Raw genomic sequence first — 19782 nt, 5'->3', positions numbered from 1 at the left:
CTCTCGAGGCAAATGCGTCCTTACAAGAAAACAATTTACATACCGCATTTCCTCTAAAATTCCTGCCGCGGCGTTTAATAGAGGGCGGCGTTTACCAGAGTACAGCATTTAACACAAAAATAAACAGTATGTGTGAAATGAAAAATGAAAAAAAAGCGATAAAAAAGGTAAAAACAGACTCAAAACAATGTTTTTATTTCCCAAAAACACTCGCAATAAAGATTGTGTGAAAAATGTTTTAACTACACAAAAATTTGTTTACGTTAACAGCAATAGCAATATCTCTGTGTTCGTTATTGCTTTCGTCTCTGTGACATAAAACTTTCATAGCTCTCAAATAGTGAGCGTATAAACTATTCGCGTGAACGTGAATATTAGTGTTTTAAATTGTGATTTAACTCGATTAAGGTATGAAATTACCTACATATAATTTGTCGTATAACACTGGGGAACAAATCAAATACTTGGCTCAAAACACCAGTCACCCAAAGCTGAAAATTATTAATCGGGGCTTCAAGGTTGTACCTGTTTTTTGGTATTTGTAATACCTAGGGTAAATCTTATATAACCTAGAAGCGTACGAGATTCCAGACAGCGTGCTCTACGACACCCCCCGTCAAAACTGATATCTGTGCTTTTGATTTCACACGTCCAAAGAGGTACTGGGTGGGGGTGATACTAGGCCTTTTATATGCATTCTACTAGGCTTGTGTCTAGGCCGTGGACTCGATAACTGCGTCTTTCCTTGATATCAGAACTGATATTTACTGATATTATCATAACTTCATACACCAACTGCATCCAGACCTGTTGTCATAATATTGCAACTTAAATAAATACCAAAAAAACTAAGTATTCAGAAAATTTCCATCTAGCTCAATGTAAAAAATTCTCAAATTTGACTTGTAGTCTGTTTGCACTAGTTGCCATCAACCTTGGTTCGGGATATTTAGTTCTATCTGTTTTAAAAGATTATCAATTTCCCTTTCCTTTGCTAACTTCAAATCTTTAACAAATGTCACAAGTGGAGTATGCGTCATTGAGTGGTACGCTGGCAGCATATTTCTGAAAAGAAATTGGTGTGTCAGTGTTACCAATAAACTAAAGGCTAAGCAAAAACGTCAGTTTAGTTTAATGACACGAAATAAACGACTTGATGGCATCAAAATAAGACAAGAAAACTAAGACAGGCCAAATAATCAATATTATACGTTGGAATGGCTTAGAGAGGATTCATCGGAGTTTGATCTTAGATAAACCTTCCCTCTCTGTGCAAATACGCCAGTGCAAAACTAGACAATCAAACACGTTTCAAGGATAAAAACCACGAAACGTTTCTTTTAGAAAATAAGACGCTATATGCATAGTCCGCCAGCCAACTGCACAAGAGCCAAAGTATTTTATTGTACTACTATGTCTACGATATTACGTCATAACTACGCTATAAACATTGGATGGTTGGCTTCCTCTCATAATCTAGAAGAAAATGAGAATAACAGACAGGCTTATGTTGAAGCACTTTTAATATATCAGCCTTAAGGCTATTCTTGCTTGCTTTTCTTTAATGAAAGAATTGGTTCATTTCCTTCTTAGGGGTACTTAATGCTTTATACCTAGGGAATCAATGGAGTAGCCTAATCAACAGAGTAAACCATATCAAAGGGGCTGTGTTTGCCAGCTCTATGGTATGCGAAAACATTTTTCGACTTACAACACAGAGTGGCTGAATCCTGAGTATGCATCGGATTGATATAAAACATTTACATGCCATGCACTGGAAATATTGAGGGTCTTAGAACAAGGTCTACACCCTTCACATATGAGTGAAGGATTGACTGATGTTATAGATAGACGATTTTACCCCAAATCTAGTCAATGATAAACCCTGATTGTTTCATCTTGATGTACAAGATTCAAATAATACCTGAATACAAAATACCTGATAAATTCCAGATTTTGATCGAAAGCTTGAGAAATTTCTTCCTGAAAATTGACACAGAGATTTATAGAAATCAAAATAGAAGATTGCATGAAAAAGTTGTACTGAAAATGAAATTCATGTAAAACTCAAAAGTGTCTGTCTGTATACTTCCCACGCAAATGCATATCTTCCAACCGTTTCGCTGATGTCAAATTTGTAAAACGTATGTCAGAATGCCATTTCATTCTGTTTCACAAAATCTGCAAGCCACGACATGAAAACTTTTGTACAAGCGATTTGCATTGGCCTGAAAGCCGACAAAAGCTCAAATTCGTCCGAGCTTTAATTCGGCCTAGCTCAAGTGAGCAGTTACCATAACTACAGAATATAGGTATGTATATGTATGCGTTCCCCTTGGCCCACCCACCACATAGTTTACTCATTCTTCGTACACAAAAATGAAGTGCCAATAATCAGCCAATTTGACTTTATATTCGAATCATTGAAGGCCATTCTTTACTCTAACGCAAAAATATATTGCTTCATCTTACTTTTTTTAAAGTAACAGCCAGAGGAAAACATGTTAAGAGGATAATAGCTGAGTCAATTGCCGAGGTGACCAGTTAAAATTAATCAAATTGCTACAATGAAATTCAACAAACCACAAGAAAATGTTTTTTTCCTTCAAGGAAAGAACCAGCCATTGGAAACCTCATTACTTCAAAATGGATGAAGATTTAGAATGAAGCAATAAAATGTTAGTTCGAATTACCTCAGTTGGGCCACCAGGAACGTCATCAAGTTTCCAGTAAACAAAGGCGCTGGAAAAATTGGAAGCAAGCTCAACCTAGAATAAATAATTGCTTTCTGAATACGAAAGTCAAAAAGAGATTGAGGGATCACGGCACGGGTAATGAGATTATATTCATTATGAGTCAGATTAGTTTCTTAAGAAAAGTAAGGCTTCTTAATCTTCTGCAAATCGTAGCAGTTGATGAATATTCTTTATATCTACGATTTTCATTTAACGAAGTTTAGTGGCATAGCAGAGCCTGAAAAGTCATTTTAAAAGAGTCAGTATATTTCAATCGTTTTAGATTTAAAGTCAACTCTCGTTTTCGTGCTTAAAGTGACACTATTTTTCACATGAAATTCAGGTCCAAATATGCAAAACTGTTCAATTAAGCTCAACTTAGGGTCGCACTTTGCTTGCAACAACAGCTGTTTCAAGAAACATTTGCTGTGTCTAAATGTAACCTGGGTACCAGAGCCACATAAATTCGAGCGCGGAATTAGAAAGTAGGAGCGTAGAAGCAGAGGAGTGGCTCTTGGCTAATTCTCATCCATTCTCGTTCTATGTGTATCCCCATAAAGTATTTGTATTGTAGCTTTTAACTTGGTACGTTTGACAGTATCAGAAAGGAAAACGGTATAGAGCAAGACCAGAAGAAGTTTACGGGCAATTTCTTCAAACATCTGCCAATTGAAAAACTGCAATTATTATACGAAGCTCATCTTAAAAACTATCAAATGAGTACAATTCATGTTACCCAAAATTTCTAAATGACGAGAGTTGCGTGAAATTATACAGTACTAAAGTAATTTTCGCCAAACAATCAAGGAGCCTCTAACATCTCAAGGGTTGACCCCATATTCTTTGCAACACAGAGGAACTTAGGTATAGTATACCATCTGCAATGAGATTGTAAATGACCCTTCCACTTTAAAAAAAACTTTTTAAAACTTGCATTAGACTAACTGCACTCGTCATAGTATGAAGAACAGGATAGTGACACCGACAGAATGAGAAAGGGAATTTATATTGAGATATGAGTAGAAAGTGACATGAAAGGAAGAATGCAGTGTGTATTGGTTCCTTTTTAGGTATAATCAAAGACTGCTACTCTGAAATTGCTAATAATAATTATGTGACGCTTTTTGAAAGAAAAAATTCTATCGATGACATCGTTAGTGCAGCCTTCCCCAACCTATTTATTCTTGCTTGTTTCTGACCCAAAACATGTAAAATGATGAAACAGTAACACAAAGATCCAACCTTTTGAGAAACAATAGAAACCCCTATCCACTTATTCTAACCTACTTGCTTCTTCCAATCACCTCCATTCACTTTGAAACCTTACCTATTATTGGTTTTTTCTAGAGCATTTTAGAGCAGTCATTATTATTCTATTCTTTCATACCTAGTTATAGATTTCAGAGTAGCCCCTCACATCACTGAGGATGCAAAATATTTCTGCTTATATCATCTAGCAGTTTTGTTGTAGGCTTGTTAAAATGAGATAGATAGCATGTAAAGTAACCTTTGTTATTTCTATAGGACATCCAGTTAGAACATCGTCATTCAATTCATTAGAAAAGATTAGACATTCAATTGCACTGTGCAGGGCATTTTCAATCATAGCTTTGTGCTTGGATCCACTCTCCAGGTCTATTTCATTCTGATCCAGCCTTGGCAGCTGAAACACAGATACTGGGAATTCCTTGCTCCCACCAAACCCTAAAATACAATCACAATTGGTTCAGGTTTTAAGACGCTATGTATCTTAGACAGCAGTTGATAGAATTTAGCAAATTATCTGGCAATTTATACATCTGTCAGTTTAACAATAAAGTAAGTATCCTGTTGATGTGTACAAAGAATACTGGTACTCTTATGATGCTGTTGTAGCTTTTTGCTCTTTACATAAACTTGAGTTTCTGTTTTGAAATTGAAACAGTTACTAAGTATTTAACTATTTGCAGTCACGATGTGCTTAAAACATTAATTCCCTAGAGTTAGTAACGAAGGTGCATTGGTGCAGAAGTTCAAAACACTGCTTCATTATCAGGTCCATCTAGAGTCAATAGAAAGGATTCATCCTAGTTATAAATGGAATTTTTCTGTCTGGTTTTAGAGTCACAACTCTGCTCTGTGTTTGTCTCAGAGCACAGCACAGATCTACAGCTCAGTTCTAAAGAGCCAACCACTGACACAATGTTAATTTTTCTAAAAAGGATGTGCTTTCTTTGATTCCATTATTCCTCACCCCTGCTGTTCATGTGCTGAAGGGAACCTTTTTTAGCCAAAAGCTGTTTATTTTTCAAATGGGTTAGCTTTTGGCCACAGATCCAAATGCCTGGTCCTTTGCAGGACTTATTGCTTTTAGGAGTGGAAACCATTAAAAGTGATCATGCCTGGATACGTTTTAGGATCTTGCTTGGGATTTCAGTTTATAGAATGTAGTATATATAGTATATATTTCAGTATATTTAGGTAGGACCACAAGGCCCTGGTATGGGAAGTAAAACAATGATAGAATAGACAATACCTGGACAGACCATTCTAAATTTCACACATACATATACCACACAGTTTACTCATTCTTTGTACACAAAAATGAACCAGCCTAGATGTGACAGTTACATAATATCCTTATTGGAGGACAGAGAAAATTAATCTTCAAACACAGAAATATTTCAAATTAAAAACCAAGTCAAGACTTACTCTTGTAGTCTGGAGCTTTTTTTCTCCTACAATAAATCCAGAGATGATCTACTTGATTATTTGTCAAGAAACTTTTAAACCTAAAATTACTTTATTAATGATGCAAAATTTTATGAAATTTCCAGCAACTTCAATATCAACACTAAATTCATAGGCATAATGTCCAAAATCAATGATTGAATCATCCAAATGAGCAGCCAGATTTGTGCGGTGTAAAATCTGAGATTTTTTAAATAATTTATTGTTTAAGTTCTAATTCTGCATTTCACAATTTCACTACCTGCAATCTTATTTTATATTCATATAGACAAAATATTATTGAAATAGTACCATATCTAAATAGGCCTACATAAAAAAGGATCAAATAATACAATAAAAACACAAGACATAGCTACTAAACACAGCCAACAACACTTGGCTTTCAAACTGTCTCATCTAATAGTCAAAATAAGTTTTTTGATTTTAATGTAATTAAAATATGCAACAGAATTTGTCTAAATAGCAAACAGAATAGCAAACATTTTAAAAAATTTCTAGCACAGAAATATCTCCAAAACAACTAAGCACTGTATTTTCTCTTCAAAACAAGCTAAATAAACACAAACCGCCGTGAAAAAGGAAAGTAATGCTTGTGTTATATGAATGTTGTGAAATGAGATGATCGATCAATAACAAACCATTCAAAATTTACCTGCCAGACACCTGGGGCTTATTTGAGCCGATGTTTTTTAATGAATATTTGTCCTTCTTTTGCAATATTGCACAAGTGCAGAATTTCTGTAATGTGCGTTCGCCCTGCCCAAAATGTGGGAGAAGTTCTTTTCTGAAAGTTCTCACTAACGCAGGCAACATCTCTACCATTTTTACAATCTCGATTCCATCGATCCTAGAAATTCAGAACGAGACGTCGAGGCCGATGAGAAGATGGCAGTAAAGTAACGACAGTCACTAAGGGATGGAGAATTTCGTGTTGTATGATGAGCTTGGTCGCGGTGAGCAAAGGGTTGTTTACAAGGGACGAAGGAAAGGAACTGTAAATTATTTTGCAATTCATTGCGTAGATAAGTCAAAGCGAGAAGATTTGCAAAATAGTGTACGAATCAGTCATAATTTGCACCACGAAAACATTGTTCAGTTCTTTGAATGGTATGAAACATCAAATCATTTGTGGCTGGTTGTAGAGCTATGTACAGGAATAACATTAGAAAAGATCCTGCATCAAGATGGTTTTCTGCCAGAAGAAACTATCCGTAAATTCGGCATAAACATCGTAGAAGCTCTGTTCTACCTTCACTCCTGTAACATTTTGTTATGCGATCTGTCGCCCTCTAAAATCATACTAGATGGCTCTGGTTGTCTAAAACTCAGCAATTTTACTGTATCGAAAGTTGATGGTGAACAGGATGCGCTTGACAACGAGCCAGAAGATTCTGATTTTGGACTTGGTATATCTCACGAGGAAATGTTTTCAAAGCGTTTGGTGAAGAGCCTGCCATTTTACATAGCACCAGAGGTGCTACAAGGTGGCTTTCACACAAAGCAAAGTGATATATGGGCACTTGGTTGCCTTTTATATGAATGTTTTACTGGGAGACCACCATATGTAGCTACACAATTTGAAGAGTTGGTTTCAATCATTACTACCAGTGATGTACCAAAGCTAGTTCAAGAGCATAATCAGTCTCATTTGGAGGCATCAGATGATTTACAGTCATTGATAAAGCACCTCCTCTCTAAAGATCCAAGCAAGAGACTTTGTATGCAAGACTTGTGTATGCACAAGTTTTGGAATGGATCACTGTCTCATCTCTTAGATGAAGAAGCCAATGAAACAATGATTGAAGATGACACTAGGTATTTTGAAGAGGAATCTAGAGGGAGCTTTGATGTGCAAAAAGATGTTGGTCTTGTTTCTAAATATGCAGATGGTTTTATAGACTGTGAGTCTGAACAAAAGTCAGATAGAATAGGAGCTAGAAGAATTGAAGATTCGGATATCTCTGAGCTGAATGATAGTACAACTTCTATTGACCATGTTCAAAAACACAGAGGAAACTTAGGAAAAGGGTTTGCCACATTAGACCTACGTAATGCAGGGAAAATATCGTTGGATACATCCACTTCTTTCAGAAGGAGTAAAGAAAATTACTCTCAATCAAGAGAATCAAGAAGGAAGAATGACATCGACAAATCCTTGGATCAAAGCCTAATGCTTAGCAAAGATCAAAATAACCAGGAACACAAAGACATAACCCACTTTGATTTGAATGTCTCCTTTATTGATTTATTATATCATCCTTCAGACCTAGAGGTCACCCCTATAGTGGATAACCCAAAGGTGACCAAACAGATTTCGCCAAAGTGGGATGCACACACTGTTCCATTTTCAACTCACAGGGTCGACAAAATTAATAATTATACAAAACACCAAGTAGAGCAGCACATTGATGAGATTACTAGTGCTTTGATGTCATTTAGTAGTGGCAACAAGACAGCAGATTCTCAAACAAGTCAAAAAGCAAAACTACATACATTGGGATATCTTGTCAGCATAGCAAAAAATGAACATGTAGCCAATATGATGTTAGAAAAAAATACCACTAAACTACTTCTCAATGATCTCAAAGGTCCATCACAACAAGAAGTGAAGCTCAGAGTAGGTAAGATCCATTTATTGAATATGAGTTATGATGTATATAATGAAGTCTGTGATAAATATGATAAAGTCCTAGAATTGATGAATTCATTTTACTTTTTATGAATAGATGTTGCATGTATATCATTAAACAGGTCAATTATATATATAAATCTGAGAAAGGCTTCGAAAGCCGAAACAGAAGAAACAACTGCTCTGTTTACAGTGAGATCACCAAGGGTGGCTTCAGAAGTAACCAATCATTGGGCCTTCTGGCTCAGTGGAATAATCGTGGCTTTTGATGCAGGAAACTGGAGTTCAATTCCGACCAGGTGCATTATTTTTACAATTGGGCAGCAACCTTGTGGAAATAATTTCCCTCTGTCAGTCTGGCATGCATGCGCTGAAAATAGATAAAAACTTGGAAATAATAAACAGAAGTAATAAGGAGAAAATAAACAAAATGATTGGGGAAAAAAATTAAACTATGTGTCAACTAACCTAATAATGAGGCCCCGGGGTGCGAAAGTTTCCAACTTATACTGCCAGAAACTTTCATGCATCCTACCATTCCCATTAACTCTATCTATAATCATTGTTTTTTTAGTTTCTTCGAGAAATCCATGATGATCCTTCCCTGCAAAATGGCGGAGAAAATCAGCCTGAAGTATACTCGAAGAGCCCCAATAAACTTATGATTGCACACCTTGTAGTTATTAAACCTAAGCTTAAACGGCGTGCAAGTGCTACCCACATACTGTACACCACAGACTTTACATTCCATAAGATACACAACATTGGATGAATCACAGTTAAACGAAAGATGTATCCTCAAAGGCTGGCTATAGAGTTTCGCCTTCTTGGTTTGCCATGGGCCTTTACATAAGACTTCTTATGTAAATACTGATCATGTATATAGACTAGCATAATCTTTGTACTTAAAGTTTACTTTCAGTTGCTTTGAGCATGAAACTCAAAGCTGCAACCTAAAACCTCCCTGTTCTTTGCAGCCAAGCTATGCACAATCAAGCTCATATAGCAGGTAAACATCAATCTTCAAATGGTTAATGTTTTTTCCTTGCAGCAAGGCTCCTTGGCTTGTTGGCTTGCTCTGCAACCTACATATCTCCAAATTTTAAAATGACAGAAGTGTTTGGTGCCTTGACTGAGTGTCTTAGAGACAATTTGTGTGTGACTAGCCTGAAAACAGTGGTGTTACCAGCTTTAGGAGAGTTCATGTTTTATGCTGCAACACAAGAAGAAGGAGAAGATAAAATCATTTCAGCTTGGGAACCCCCAGGTATGATCTTCAACTAGAGACCCCATGTAAGGTAGTAACATGTGATACCTTTGAAAGCTTGAAAGTAAAGGACAACAAGTATAGTTTTATAGCTTTGTTTTGTGATTGGTATGTTGGTGAAAAGACTACCTGCAAGTGTCACTCTCTAAAGGGCCAAATTTTTTCTTGAGATGGGACTGCTTTAAAAATTAATGCTTATAATGCTTGGCACGAAGACCCAAATTGTTATTAATGCGTGGTATGTTTTTAGCTTGTACAAATATGTGCCTTACTTTACTTTGTTATGAATTTATATCATTCAGCCCTTTTGATGGCTATGTAAGTTTCACTATACTATCTTTAGACTACTTTGGTCTTTAATAATGTCCAGAATGAGAGGAATTGTTTTCTTTAAGCTGGCAGATCTTCAGTCCATGGCATCACACAATATTTTTTGAATGCAAAGCTTGTTAGTATATGCTCATGAAATGTTGAGCCCCTAAAATAACAGCATGATAAATGTATTCCTCCACAATTTTGTGCATGCTTTGTCATTCACGAGGCAATTTAATTCTAGGTGCTTCATTCACTATGGTGGCAAGGTGTTTGCAGTCATCTGAAGATGTAACTGTGCAACACATTGCTGCAAAAATAATTGAGAATATTGCAACAACAGCTGGGAGATACTGCAAAAAATTTTTGGCGAAGGACGTTGGACAGGTGAAGCCTTTAATTTTATGTCAGGTTATGTTCGTTCAAATTAAGGCATTCCTAATTTGGGTCATTTGCAAAATGTTTGGACAGAGGCAGAGTCCCGTTTCATTTAAAGCTACATTTTGCTGACACACCTACGTAAACAGCAGCATGTCATATCATTTTGATATTTTAATGAGATAATAATCAAAATATGTTTAAAAACTTCGAAGTAGTTTCTTGTAAATAATGTTATTTTTCTTAGAGTTTGGTTTTGGGACCAATTTAATATTAGCCTTCAAATCTTTGAACTGAATTTTTGGGTGTGTATGAACTGTAGATTTTTTCAGCTTTTCAATAATTCTTCTTCAGAATCTATGGAGTTTGTTCAGCCACGCTGTGTCTGATGCGGAAAAACTCACAGCTATTTCAGCCTTGAGCCGATTGGCCATGCACTCTAATACAATTTTCCAGCAAGTTGTCGAGCGGGTTGGTATTGAAGAAGTGCTGAAAAGTCTGTTTGCTTGTTCATTAAGAATACAACAGCCATTGCTGACAGTACTTATTACATTACTACAAGTACCAACATTTTATAAAAGAATTGCTCAAGACTCGATCTCAATTGGCAAGTTTACACGGATCTTGGAAACCCCATCTTTTGTAGTTAGAGGCAAGGTGTATCTCTTCGTCGCCAAAATTTGTGGAAATTCCCAAAATGCATTGCTTGACAGTTGCCAAGCCAAGCTAGTAACCTACATTGAGAGGGACAGCAGAAAAACATCGTCTGGCAACAGTGCAAAGTCAGAGGCCCAGGTCTTATCCTACTTAAAACAGTGCAAAGACAAGTGTGTGAATGTAATTCTTGAACAGGTTCCTCGCTTTCTTCAAGGTAAGTTATGTTAATCGTGTTAAATGTGTTCGTAGAAGATTCGAAAAAGGGTAATTACTCATTAAAAATGGTCCCTGGTATGAATATATTAATTTTGGCCTATCGGTTACTTTCATTTTCAATGGCAGGCACTTCTCTGGCGACAACGTCATAAATGTTTCATAATGGATATTTTTTTATGCCCGGTACTGTTCGTTTTTTGCTTACGACAGCAATCGTCAAGGCATTGTTTTTTCATGCTCGGTATTGTTCCTTTTTTGCTTACGACAGGAATCGTCAAGGCGTTTGAAGCGGTCTATGGGCGTCATCATCCACCCTCGTCAAATCTGAAACAGCTTCGCTCCTCCCTACCAAACCTTCCTGTAGTTCTCCACGTCATAACGAGCCCACTTTTCAGACCACGTGTTGTTAATGACAACTTTATCGATTCACTCGGAGCTTTGCTTCGTTGCATCCAGAGCGTGGATGAGGGTCAGACGAACATTAGTGCAGGCTTAGGCTCGACTAGATTAGAAGAGGTCATTCGTACTACCTTCTCAATTGTCGAGGCAGTCTCACAGCACCCTCCTCTGTTGCTTGATAACAGAGAAATGGTCATTGAAGCAATGCTGCCTTCCCTTGGAGCGTTTTGCTCAAGTTCATCTGGTGACAATCGAATGCTGGCAATGAAGCTATTTTCAGATGTTTCGTCCCTCTATTTGGAGAATGATGAATGCATTAAATCGGCAAGGGATACCACCAGTGACAAAACAGGCAAATTGTTGAACCAAGTAAGTTCTGCATAGTCTTTCTCCTTAAAGCAAAATCATTATAGATGATATTTCAGGGTCCCTTTTGTAGTTGAAATGATCTTTTAAAGTGTTTTATAAATTAATGAAGCTGTGAACTGTCAAAATTACGGAAAATATCTTTGTACGTAATGGTGCGATTAAAAATTGTTCGACAAGAAAGATGCAATATATCTGCATTTTACAAAACTCTGCAAGCGTGGAGGTTTCGTTTTCAGCCAATTACCATCTAATAGAGAGAACGGTGGATAAAATTGGAAATGTAGAGTAGGGGTAGAGTAGGAGTAGGGGTAAACAGAAAACAGATCTCCTAAAATGAGCATTCAAAAAATAAACAGAAAGTATCCTGCTAAGAGTGTGGGAGACAGTGCTCCCAACAATGAGTTTGTAAACTAAGAAAGTACATTTTGAGTCGTTTTCTTTACTTCAGATTCGATAGTTGAGAATTTGACAAAAGACTAATCACATTTGGTAAAAATCTGACTAAAACTATGCTTTATAGACTAGCAAGTTTATATAATTCTGAAATAGGAATAAGCAGGAAATCTGCTTTAGGCAGTGAAAAATACTTTGTGGGGAATCTTTTTCGTGTAGATTCAATTTTAGACCTGACAATTTCTTTTGAAAGGTACAGATTTTAGACTGCAAAGCCTGTCAAATGATGCTTGCGCTAGTTAATTTTTCACTTAAGCACTCAAGCATAGTGTCACATAAGAGTTTAAAGATGCACGCAGTTTGATTCAAGGATCAGTTCGAAAATCAGTTTCACTGCATCTCTTTTCTTTGTTTACAGATGGTTACGGAATATTTCCTGGAGAGAATTGATGCAGTGTTGCAAGACCAAGACCCAATACCCGCCTATGGCATGAGGCTGCTTCACGCATTTATCGATAACTTTAAAGACGTTGGTACTTTGCTTGTGGATGACGGGATGTTGGCTAAGATTATCGACTTATTTGAAGTCCACCAAAACGATACAAGGAGTACAGTACTAGTGGCAATTGTCAACGTCATCGCTAGCATGGTAGCTGCGAAGCAATTCGATCTCGCTCCATTGCTCAAACAAGGAATAGTGGAGTATCTAATGACTGCGTTTATAGCAATATCTTCGGTGCTGGAAGAAGACACGACAGCTGATCATGCTTCTTTACTTTTTATCCCTCTGCTAGACACTTTGCGCCAATTGCTGCGTAGTTTAGAGGCACAAGTCAAAAGAATCGTGCGTTCAAAAGAGGAAAAAAGAAGTCAAAGCGACATTTCAAAAGACGTGGCTTTTGTAGAAGAGCTCTTAAAAGCTTGTAAAGTTCTATCTGAACTGAATGGAATTCTGATAACATTGCTTTGTTTTGATGACCGGGATGTGCAAGACATATCATGCCAATGCTTGTATTTGTCTGCCGAAATGTTTGGAGGTGAGTACGACGAATGTTTCTCTGATGATAACCTCGAATGTCTTTCGGATGCTATTCAACTGTTTGACGACAAAAGGAAGAAGCTTCTTTTGAGAATCGTAAAACGCTTCATTACATCCAATGTCAACCTGCTAAGAGAGCTAAAAAACAACGGCGATGATTTGCGCGAGTATTTAAAGCAAATATGCTCATCATCTTCATCAAATGTCTTGAACGCAGATGTGAAAGCTGTCAAGACAATTGGATCTGAAATACTCGCACTGATAGATAGCAACTGAACTGTCTTCACAAAAATTGTGTTTTATTGTATTTTTGTAGCATTTTGTTGTTTCTGGTCGGTATTCATAAGATCGTTCTGTGTAAAAACTGTTTTAAGTGCCTTACGGTTTTTGGCTTGTGCTAACATTGCTTTCAGAATGGGCGACAGATAGATTCTTTTATTATTCCTTCCCTTTAAAGTTTAACCTCAACTGATCAGGTTTTCACGGTATTCTGTTACTCGATCACTCAATCTTATACACTCCACCTCTAACGGTGCCTTGCTTTCAAAGGACCGTCTAGTGAAATCATCCTTGCAGCTACTGTTTTAAACATCGACATTTGTATGGAAATTTCTTATAAAACATTACTGAATCTGGCTTGAATTAAAGACATTTGTTCTAAAATGAACTAATGTCTATTATCATTGTTTAAAGAAATCAGAAGTAAGATTTCTTATGTTGTCTGTCTTCCACGCATTATTGATTTTGCAAGCTATAAGGTTTAGGATCAGAATGTGTTAAGCTGTGCTCACTACAGGAGCCTCGATGTGAATGGGAGGCAAAGTAAATCTAAGTTGACGTGAATTCAAGCTAGCTGTTTGGTAATGCTCTTATCGAGTAAATTTTTACCACTAAAGGTTTTCGAATCTGTTTACATCAATACAAATGATCCCGACTTGTGTAGACAGAAAAAGTTTGTTTTCTCTCTGGGACTCTTCAATCAAGTGAGAGGTCGGCTGTCGCTGATTGGTAAAAAACAAAAGAACCAATCAAACGCGTCTTTCTTCCTCTTACGTGACATTGTGTATGCGTGTAATTGTAACAAGTGCTTCCACTTGGAAGGATGTGTCCATTTCCCGATATTTTTGGCCGATTGGAAGGGAAAAGAAGGCGTTTGAAATTAGGAGGAATTTAGAAGGGTTTTCTAAGAAATTTAGAGGAAATTGTTGAAATGCATTTTTAAAACAGGAAATTGCGTTGTCAGTCAGTAAGGGGGTCAATTACACAAGAAGAGCTTCAATGTTTATGTAGACTTTGGTTCGTAAACTGATTTGACAAATTCAAACAGCGTTATGTTGTTTAAGTTTTGTTGGTTGGTTTTAATTAGCTTTTTGTAGCTATTTTGAAGACAGCAACTTAAAATAAAAAAGCGGAAAGAAAATTACAATGGATTCTCCTCCGCATGATTGATAAATTTGCAAAATAAGTTCATCGTGTTAAAAACTGGCTGTGATATGGCAGCGTGAGCACAAGCCCTGTCCCGTTAAATCACTGTAATTTTGTCCCTGATCTAAACTTGATGAATCATGTCAAAACAGCAGAAATCATTGGCCATATCTTGTCCACTCTGTAACATATTGAACTGATTTTGTATATACCGAGGTAATTCGTGGTGTTCTATTAGGACACGTGGTACACCTTTATCTACCATCTAGAAACAGATGACAACACAAAACCTGGTAAATATAGACAATTTGATGCACAAAACAAGATTAGATTTTTAAATTTCTCAATTATTCCCCAAGTTCTATTTATAGACGGTAGTACTAGAGCACAGTTTCCTGTGTTTTACTCTTTAACAGGAAAGATATTAACACGAGGTCTGGAATGTATAGAAAATTTGATGTAGTGAGTGACATTAGAGTATGGGAATTTTAAGCACGCCCCAGTGCTACTTTTGTAAAGTGATATTAATATCCAGTCCTTTTTATTCCTAAACCGCATACATTGATCGCACGGTAGATGTAAATGTAGACAATTCAATGCCTTGAAATGAATGTATTTTTAAAAAATTCTGAAATTTTCCACATTCTATCGTTAAATAAGGCTAATATGCTCAAACCCTTTCTTTGCGGATACTACTCTTTTGATAAAATTTATTCCTAGAGCACTAACAACATTAATTAAAATAATGATCTACACCACACAGGAAAAACAGAGCTTATATAGCCCAGGCACATTAACAACAAAAACAGCAAAATCAATAGCATTAAAGAGTCTTAATATGTAGAAAAGTACAAATCACTAGCAATGGAAGCATCAATATTAGAATAAAGTTGTAGGTGCGAGGTGCAAGTTGGGTGCGTGGATGGCTCAGTTGTTAGAGGCGCTGATTACAAACCAAAGGGTCCGTGATTCGAGTCCCTGGCATGACCAAACTTTCACCTAGAGTGAGGAGAGTCGCCAACCCTCTGTAATTCCAGGTGTAGGAATCACGAGGTGTGATCACATCGAGAGGAAGGACCAAGACACTGCTCGATAAGCATAAGCTTCTCAGTGTCCTAAAAACTACCTTCGGATGCTAGGTAGCAACAAATACAGGGAAAAAATAAAGTTGTTAATATTTGCTTAATATGATATAATGTTATCACGCCAAGATAATTCATGCTGTCGGCTTTTTCACCTTCGTCTCCCATCTTCAGTTTGAAAGACAGTTTCAGTTGTATTCGGGCAGAGTTTGTTAGCTCTAGACCAATCAATCATATTATCAAGTCCATCTTTCATATTAAGTTTAAAATGAATTATTTCGTAGTTCAGCTGAAAAATACACATAATTGGGTTAATAGTAGTGGCATTTGGCAAATCATTTACGTTAAATATTTACAGTATGGAGCCCAGTACTGATCCCTGTGGAACACCTTTATCTAATTGCCTAAGGTCAAATTTTTGTTAAGCCCTGGCAAAACGACTAAATATTTTACTCAACTTTTGTTCAGTGAAGTTGAGCGAAGTTTAGCGAGGATGGCAAAACGTGACTAAACTTTTCACTAAACTTAAAGACTCATTGCTAACAATGGGCCTTTGCGAGCGTGGCGACGATCCAAACAATGGCAGTAAACTGTCTTCAATGGCAGTAAATTGATTTCAGACTGTCTAAAAATGCATTATGGGATGCTTGCGTAGCGTAATGGCTCATTGTTAGCAATGAGTCTTTAACTCTACTTTTTTGAACTGCGAGCTGTCTATGACGCTGTTGGGTTGTAGGGGATCTTGCATAGGAATTTGCTTTTGGTTTATTTTGTTCCATGCACAAGCAAAGGATAAAAATAAGAATTGTATGAAGCGACGCGGAAAGAAAAGACTTTTTAGATCATTGACAACAAAGTTGACTGCTGAAGAAGAGACATTGACCTACAACTAGATAAACAGATGTTTCATAAAGGCTTTTTGGGTCACGTAGAGACAGGAAAACCAACGAAAACAGACGAAAACCTTTGGATTTCCACAGCTAGTGCGCCTGTGCGTTCACAACAAATGTATAATTGGTGGCAAAACGGCTAAACATTTGCTAAACAACACTAAACAACGCTAAACATTTTTGACCAGGATCAAACTTTGCTCAACAACACTTAACACGATTAAACAGCACTAAACAGAGTGGCAAAACGACTAAACTTTTCATTAACCATTTGACTAAACAAAAGTTGAGTGAAATGTTTAATTAAATGCTTAGTCGTTTTGCCAGGGCTCTAAAGTCTTTTTTTGAGATAAGTGATCGCGACAATCGATTTCGTAAATGATATTTGATTTTTTGACAGAATTATAATTAGCAAGATCTATACGAAAACCTGCTTTTACCTGCTGCACTAATTGAAAATTATATTTGGCTTTCAGAATTTAACTGTCCTTTGCAAAATTCATAATGAGGTGATTCGTTCTTTGTTTCCCAGTTTTGAAGAATGTAATTATTACATATTGTTCAGGGCTTAGAAATGGAAAATTTATCGCCCTCTTGGATTTATAAATAGCGATAGGTTCAACTTTCGGTCTTCGGCCTTGATTTGGCAAGACACGTATTGTATCCCATGGAAGAAGATGTCGCCAAATTTTACAACAATGTGCGCACAAGACAACTGTCTAAGATGTTTCAACTGCACATGTCGACATAATAAAAAGACACGCACTTAGATAAACCATTGTTTTTCTGATTCTCATAATGATGTAGTTAACGATAATGAAGTGTGTTAACGATAATGAAGTGTGTTAACGATAATGAAGTGTGTTAACGAATATTCGGGCACAAATCTCTACAAGATCGACCCCGGCGTAAGGATTAAAACGATAGATCTGTACACTGATGTCTTCAAAAGATCTCGACAACTGCTTCCACCTAGCGTTTTATATGCAAAGCAGCTAACTGTTTCTCTGAAAGTAATACACTAGCCGATAAAATTCCCGGAAACTTTGATCCAAGAGTTAATTAAGGAGGCTTATCTATATAAATGCTCATAACTTCGTAATAGCAGAATCACCTCCTGTAAAACAGACTCAATCCATTATTGTAACGACTGTTCATTTTGCTGATGACGTCTCATTACATTTTATTTCTTAATTGTTGTCGTAGTTCGATTACGTAAATACTCAATTATACTTTCAATACGTAAACACGTACATTACATTAACTTAACCTAAGCATTAAATTATATATAATAAATCAAATAACCCCTTTTTACCAATCTCAGGGTTTAGTTTAATTTCCGACTAGGGACATGAATAAATATATGTTTCATGACATGTTGGCCCCGTTTTCATGTGTTTTATATGAAGACACAGAGAAAAAGTTATTCAACTCTTCAAAGTAATTGACCTTAGTTAAGTGTTTGGATCTCCAAGCTTTTCCTGTTTTTCCTAAAATAGATTTGATCATCATCCAATAAAATGGCGTTCTTTTGATTTCAAGCAGGCTGCACTTCGATCAGTAATTACCATAACGCATCGGAACATGCCTAAATAGAGGTGAACTGTCCTTTTTTTAGAGTCGTGCCTTACAGCTCAAACTATGCATGCATTTTAACTATTGCTTCAAAGGATGACTTGAAAGTTGGTTTCATTAATAAAATAGCTCTTGTTCTGAAACACTCGAGAGTAAGTTCTAAATAAAGAAGAACAGAAACGAACTCTTCCTGTAGACAGGCAAGGCTGTCTTTATATTTACGTCTTTCAGGAGCTGTCTAGATCAAAACAAAGCGTCACGTATTGGGTAGACAGAAAATGATCGTTTTTTCTTTTGGACTCTTCAACTAGGCAAAAGGGTAGGAGAAGACGATTGGTCAAAACAATGAATCAATCGAGGGCACCACTTTCCTCTCGTATTCCTTTCAATCCGCATCTGAATGTAAATTTTTTCTTATCTTTAGTCATTACCTGCCAATAATACTTAGGGCTGTCGGATGAAAAGTACTTTGGTATACGATGTTTCCACCTTTCCGTGCTGCCTTCAAAGAAGTAACCTCACTTTAGCAATAAGAATGCCACGGTTCTACCATTGCCAATTGCCATGTCTATTGGTTACTTCGCCTTTAAACTTGGGCATAAATCTTAAATCCAGCTCCAGTTTTTGGTTAGATTTTGGTTATATTAGAAGGTGAAGCTGGATGAAATCTCCTTGCATTTACAGAACTGTCTACAAACCTAATGTGATAACAACTCAAGTGACCTCCCTAAAGAAAGCTTTTACATTTATAAACAAGATTAAGCAAGACAATATGTATTATATGGTAGAAACTAAATACGCTTAGATCGCCAATTAGAAATCTTCATGACCTGATTGCAATTTTCAAACCTGAAGTTTGACATCATGCTTTGGCCAGCCACTTAAAGAATTTTTCACACATGTCACGTGATAAAAAGCAGCTTGCTCTGCTAAAAATTTTGGTAGTAAATTTCAATCACACTCCTGTGACTATCGCTAGGAAGGGGGGAGCCTCTACCCCCTTTCTATTCTAGACGACCCCCTTCCTAGCGATAGTCACAGGAGTGCGATTGAAATTTTTTACCAAACTCTTTAGCAGAGCAAGTTGCTTTTTATCACGTGACCCCTACGGGGCGTGTCCATTCAATTTGATGTAGAGGCTAGACATTTTTGTATTTTTTCCAGAAGCAGATTTTCCTATAATTCATTGGGGGCTTCGACAGAATTCTTGTCTTTACCAAGGCTAATTTTCCTATTATTCATCAGGGGTTTTAACTGACTTGTTTTCTTTGCTGAGGGAAATTTTACTTTCTTGGACAGAAGGACTGCAGCGTGCCCGCGTAGCGGGAGTAACTGGCCTAGTTTGGATACTAAACTAAATCTACAACTGGTAATGCATCTACAGCTATAATCAATTTAGAACAACACGATTCATCGTCGTGCAACAAGACGTCGTGCAGAAATATTTCTAGAAGAAACGTTTCTCTATAAAAATTAGTGGCCTAACCTTGATTTGTATTATTCATCTTTGGAGACCTTGTTAGAATTGGCTCTTAAAAAATGCAGCATTGATTCTAAAGCATCTTTTCATTACCAGGGATAGGGAATCTTTTTGGAGACTGGCCAGATCTATCAATCCTTTCCTTTAAGCGGGCCAAAAGTAATAAGAAAAAACGAATGCAGTAGTTGTAAAAGAATGATAACATA

General features: G+C 36.7%; 2 protein-coding genes across 2 annotated transcripts; one reads left to right on the top strand and one right to left on the bottom strand.

Moving 5' to 3' along the window:
• Positions 1 to 179: 179 nt before the first annotated feature.
• Positions 180 to 6308, bottom strand: LOC135691356 (uncharacterized). The gene is made up of 6 exons (XM_065209196.2): positions 6118 to 6308; positions 5427 to 5452; positions 4243 to 4439; positions 2694 to 2768; positions 1940 to 1983; positions 180 to 1065 (listed from the first exon to the last, which is right to left on the bottom strand). Exons 1-6 carry the CDS (start codon positions 6285 to 6287, stop codon positions 930 to 932), a joined length of 648 nt encoding a protein of 215 aa, XP_065065268.2. The 5' UTR covers positions 6288 to 6308; the 3' UTR covers positions 180 to 929.
• On the top strand, positions 1062 to 19108 carry LOC135691353 (inactive serine/threonine-protein kinase ULK4). Its single transcript, XM_065209192.2, has 7 exons — positions 1062 to 2831; positions 6317 to 8086; positions 9146 to 9361; positions 9918 to 10060; positions 10406 to 10922; positions 11193 to 11692; positions 12504 to 19108. Exons 2-7 carry the CDS (start codon positions 6382 to 6384, stop codon positions 13398 to 13400), a joined length of 3978 nt encoding a protein of 1325 aa, XP_065065264.2. The 5' UTR covers positions 1062 to 2831; positions 6317 to 6381; the 3' UTR covers positions 13401 to 19108.
• Positions 19109 to 19782: the final 674 nt, after the last annotated feature.

This window comes from Rhopilema esculentum, chromosome 4, assembly GCF_057945365.1.
Source record: "Rhopilema esculentum isolate cy_ngs chromosome 4, ASM5794536v1, whole genome shotgun sequence".
Lineage (NCBI taxonomy): Eukaryota > Metazoa > Cnidaria > Scyphozoa > Rhizostomeae > Rhizostomatidae > Rhopilema > Rhopilema esculentum.
The sequence above is the reverse complement of the archived record's forward strand: the minus strand, read 5'-3'. Positions and strand labels throughout refer to the sequence as shown.

Coding starts and splice junctions, on each gene's coding strand:
- LOC135691356 (XM_065209196.2), bottom strand. CDS start 6,287: ATGGTAGAGATGTTGCCTGCGTTAGTGAGAACTTTCAGAAAAGAACTT. Junction 5,453..6,117: donor AAGCCCCAGGTGTCTGGCAG/GTAAATTTTGAA, acceptor GATTTATTGTAG/GAGAAAAAAAGCTCCAGACT. Junction 1,066..1,939: donor CAAAATCTGGAATTTATCAG/GTATTTTGTATT, acceptor ATTTCTTTTCAG/AAATATGCTGCCAGCGTACC.
- LOC135691353 (XM_065209192.2), top strand. CDS start 6,382: ATGGAGAATTTCGTGTTGTATGATGAGCTTGGTCGCGGTGAGCAAAGG. Junction 9,362..9,917: donor TTCAGCTTGGGAACCCCCAG/GTATGATCTTCA, acceptor ATTTAATTCTAG/GTGCTTCATTCACTATGGTG. Junction 10,061..10,405: donor TGGCGAAGGACGTTGGACAG/GTGAAGCCTTTA, acceptor ATTCTTCTTCAG/AATCTATGGAGTTTGTTCAG.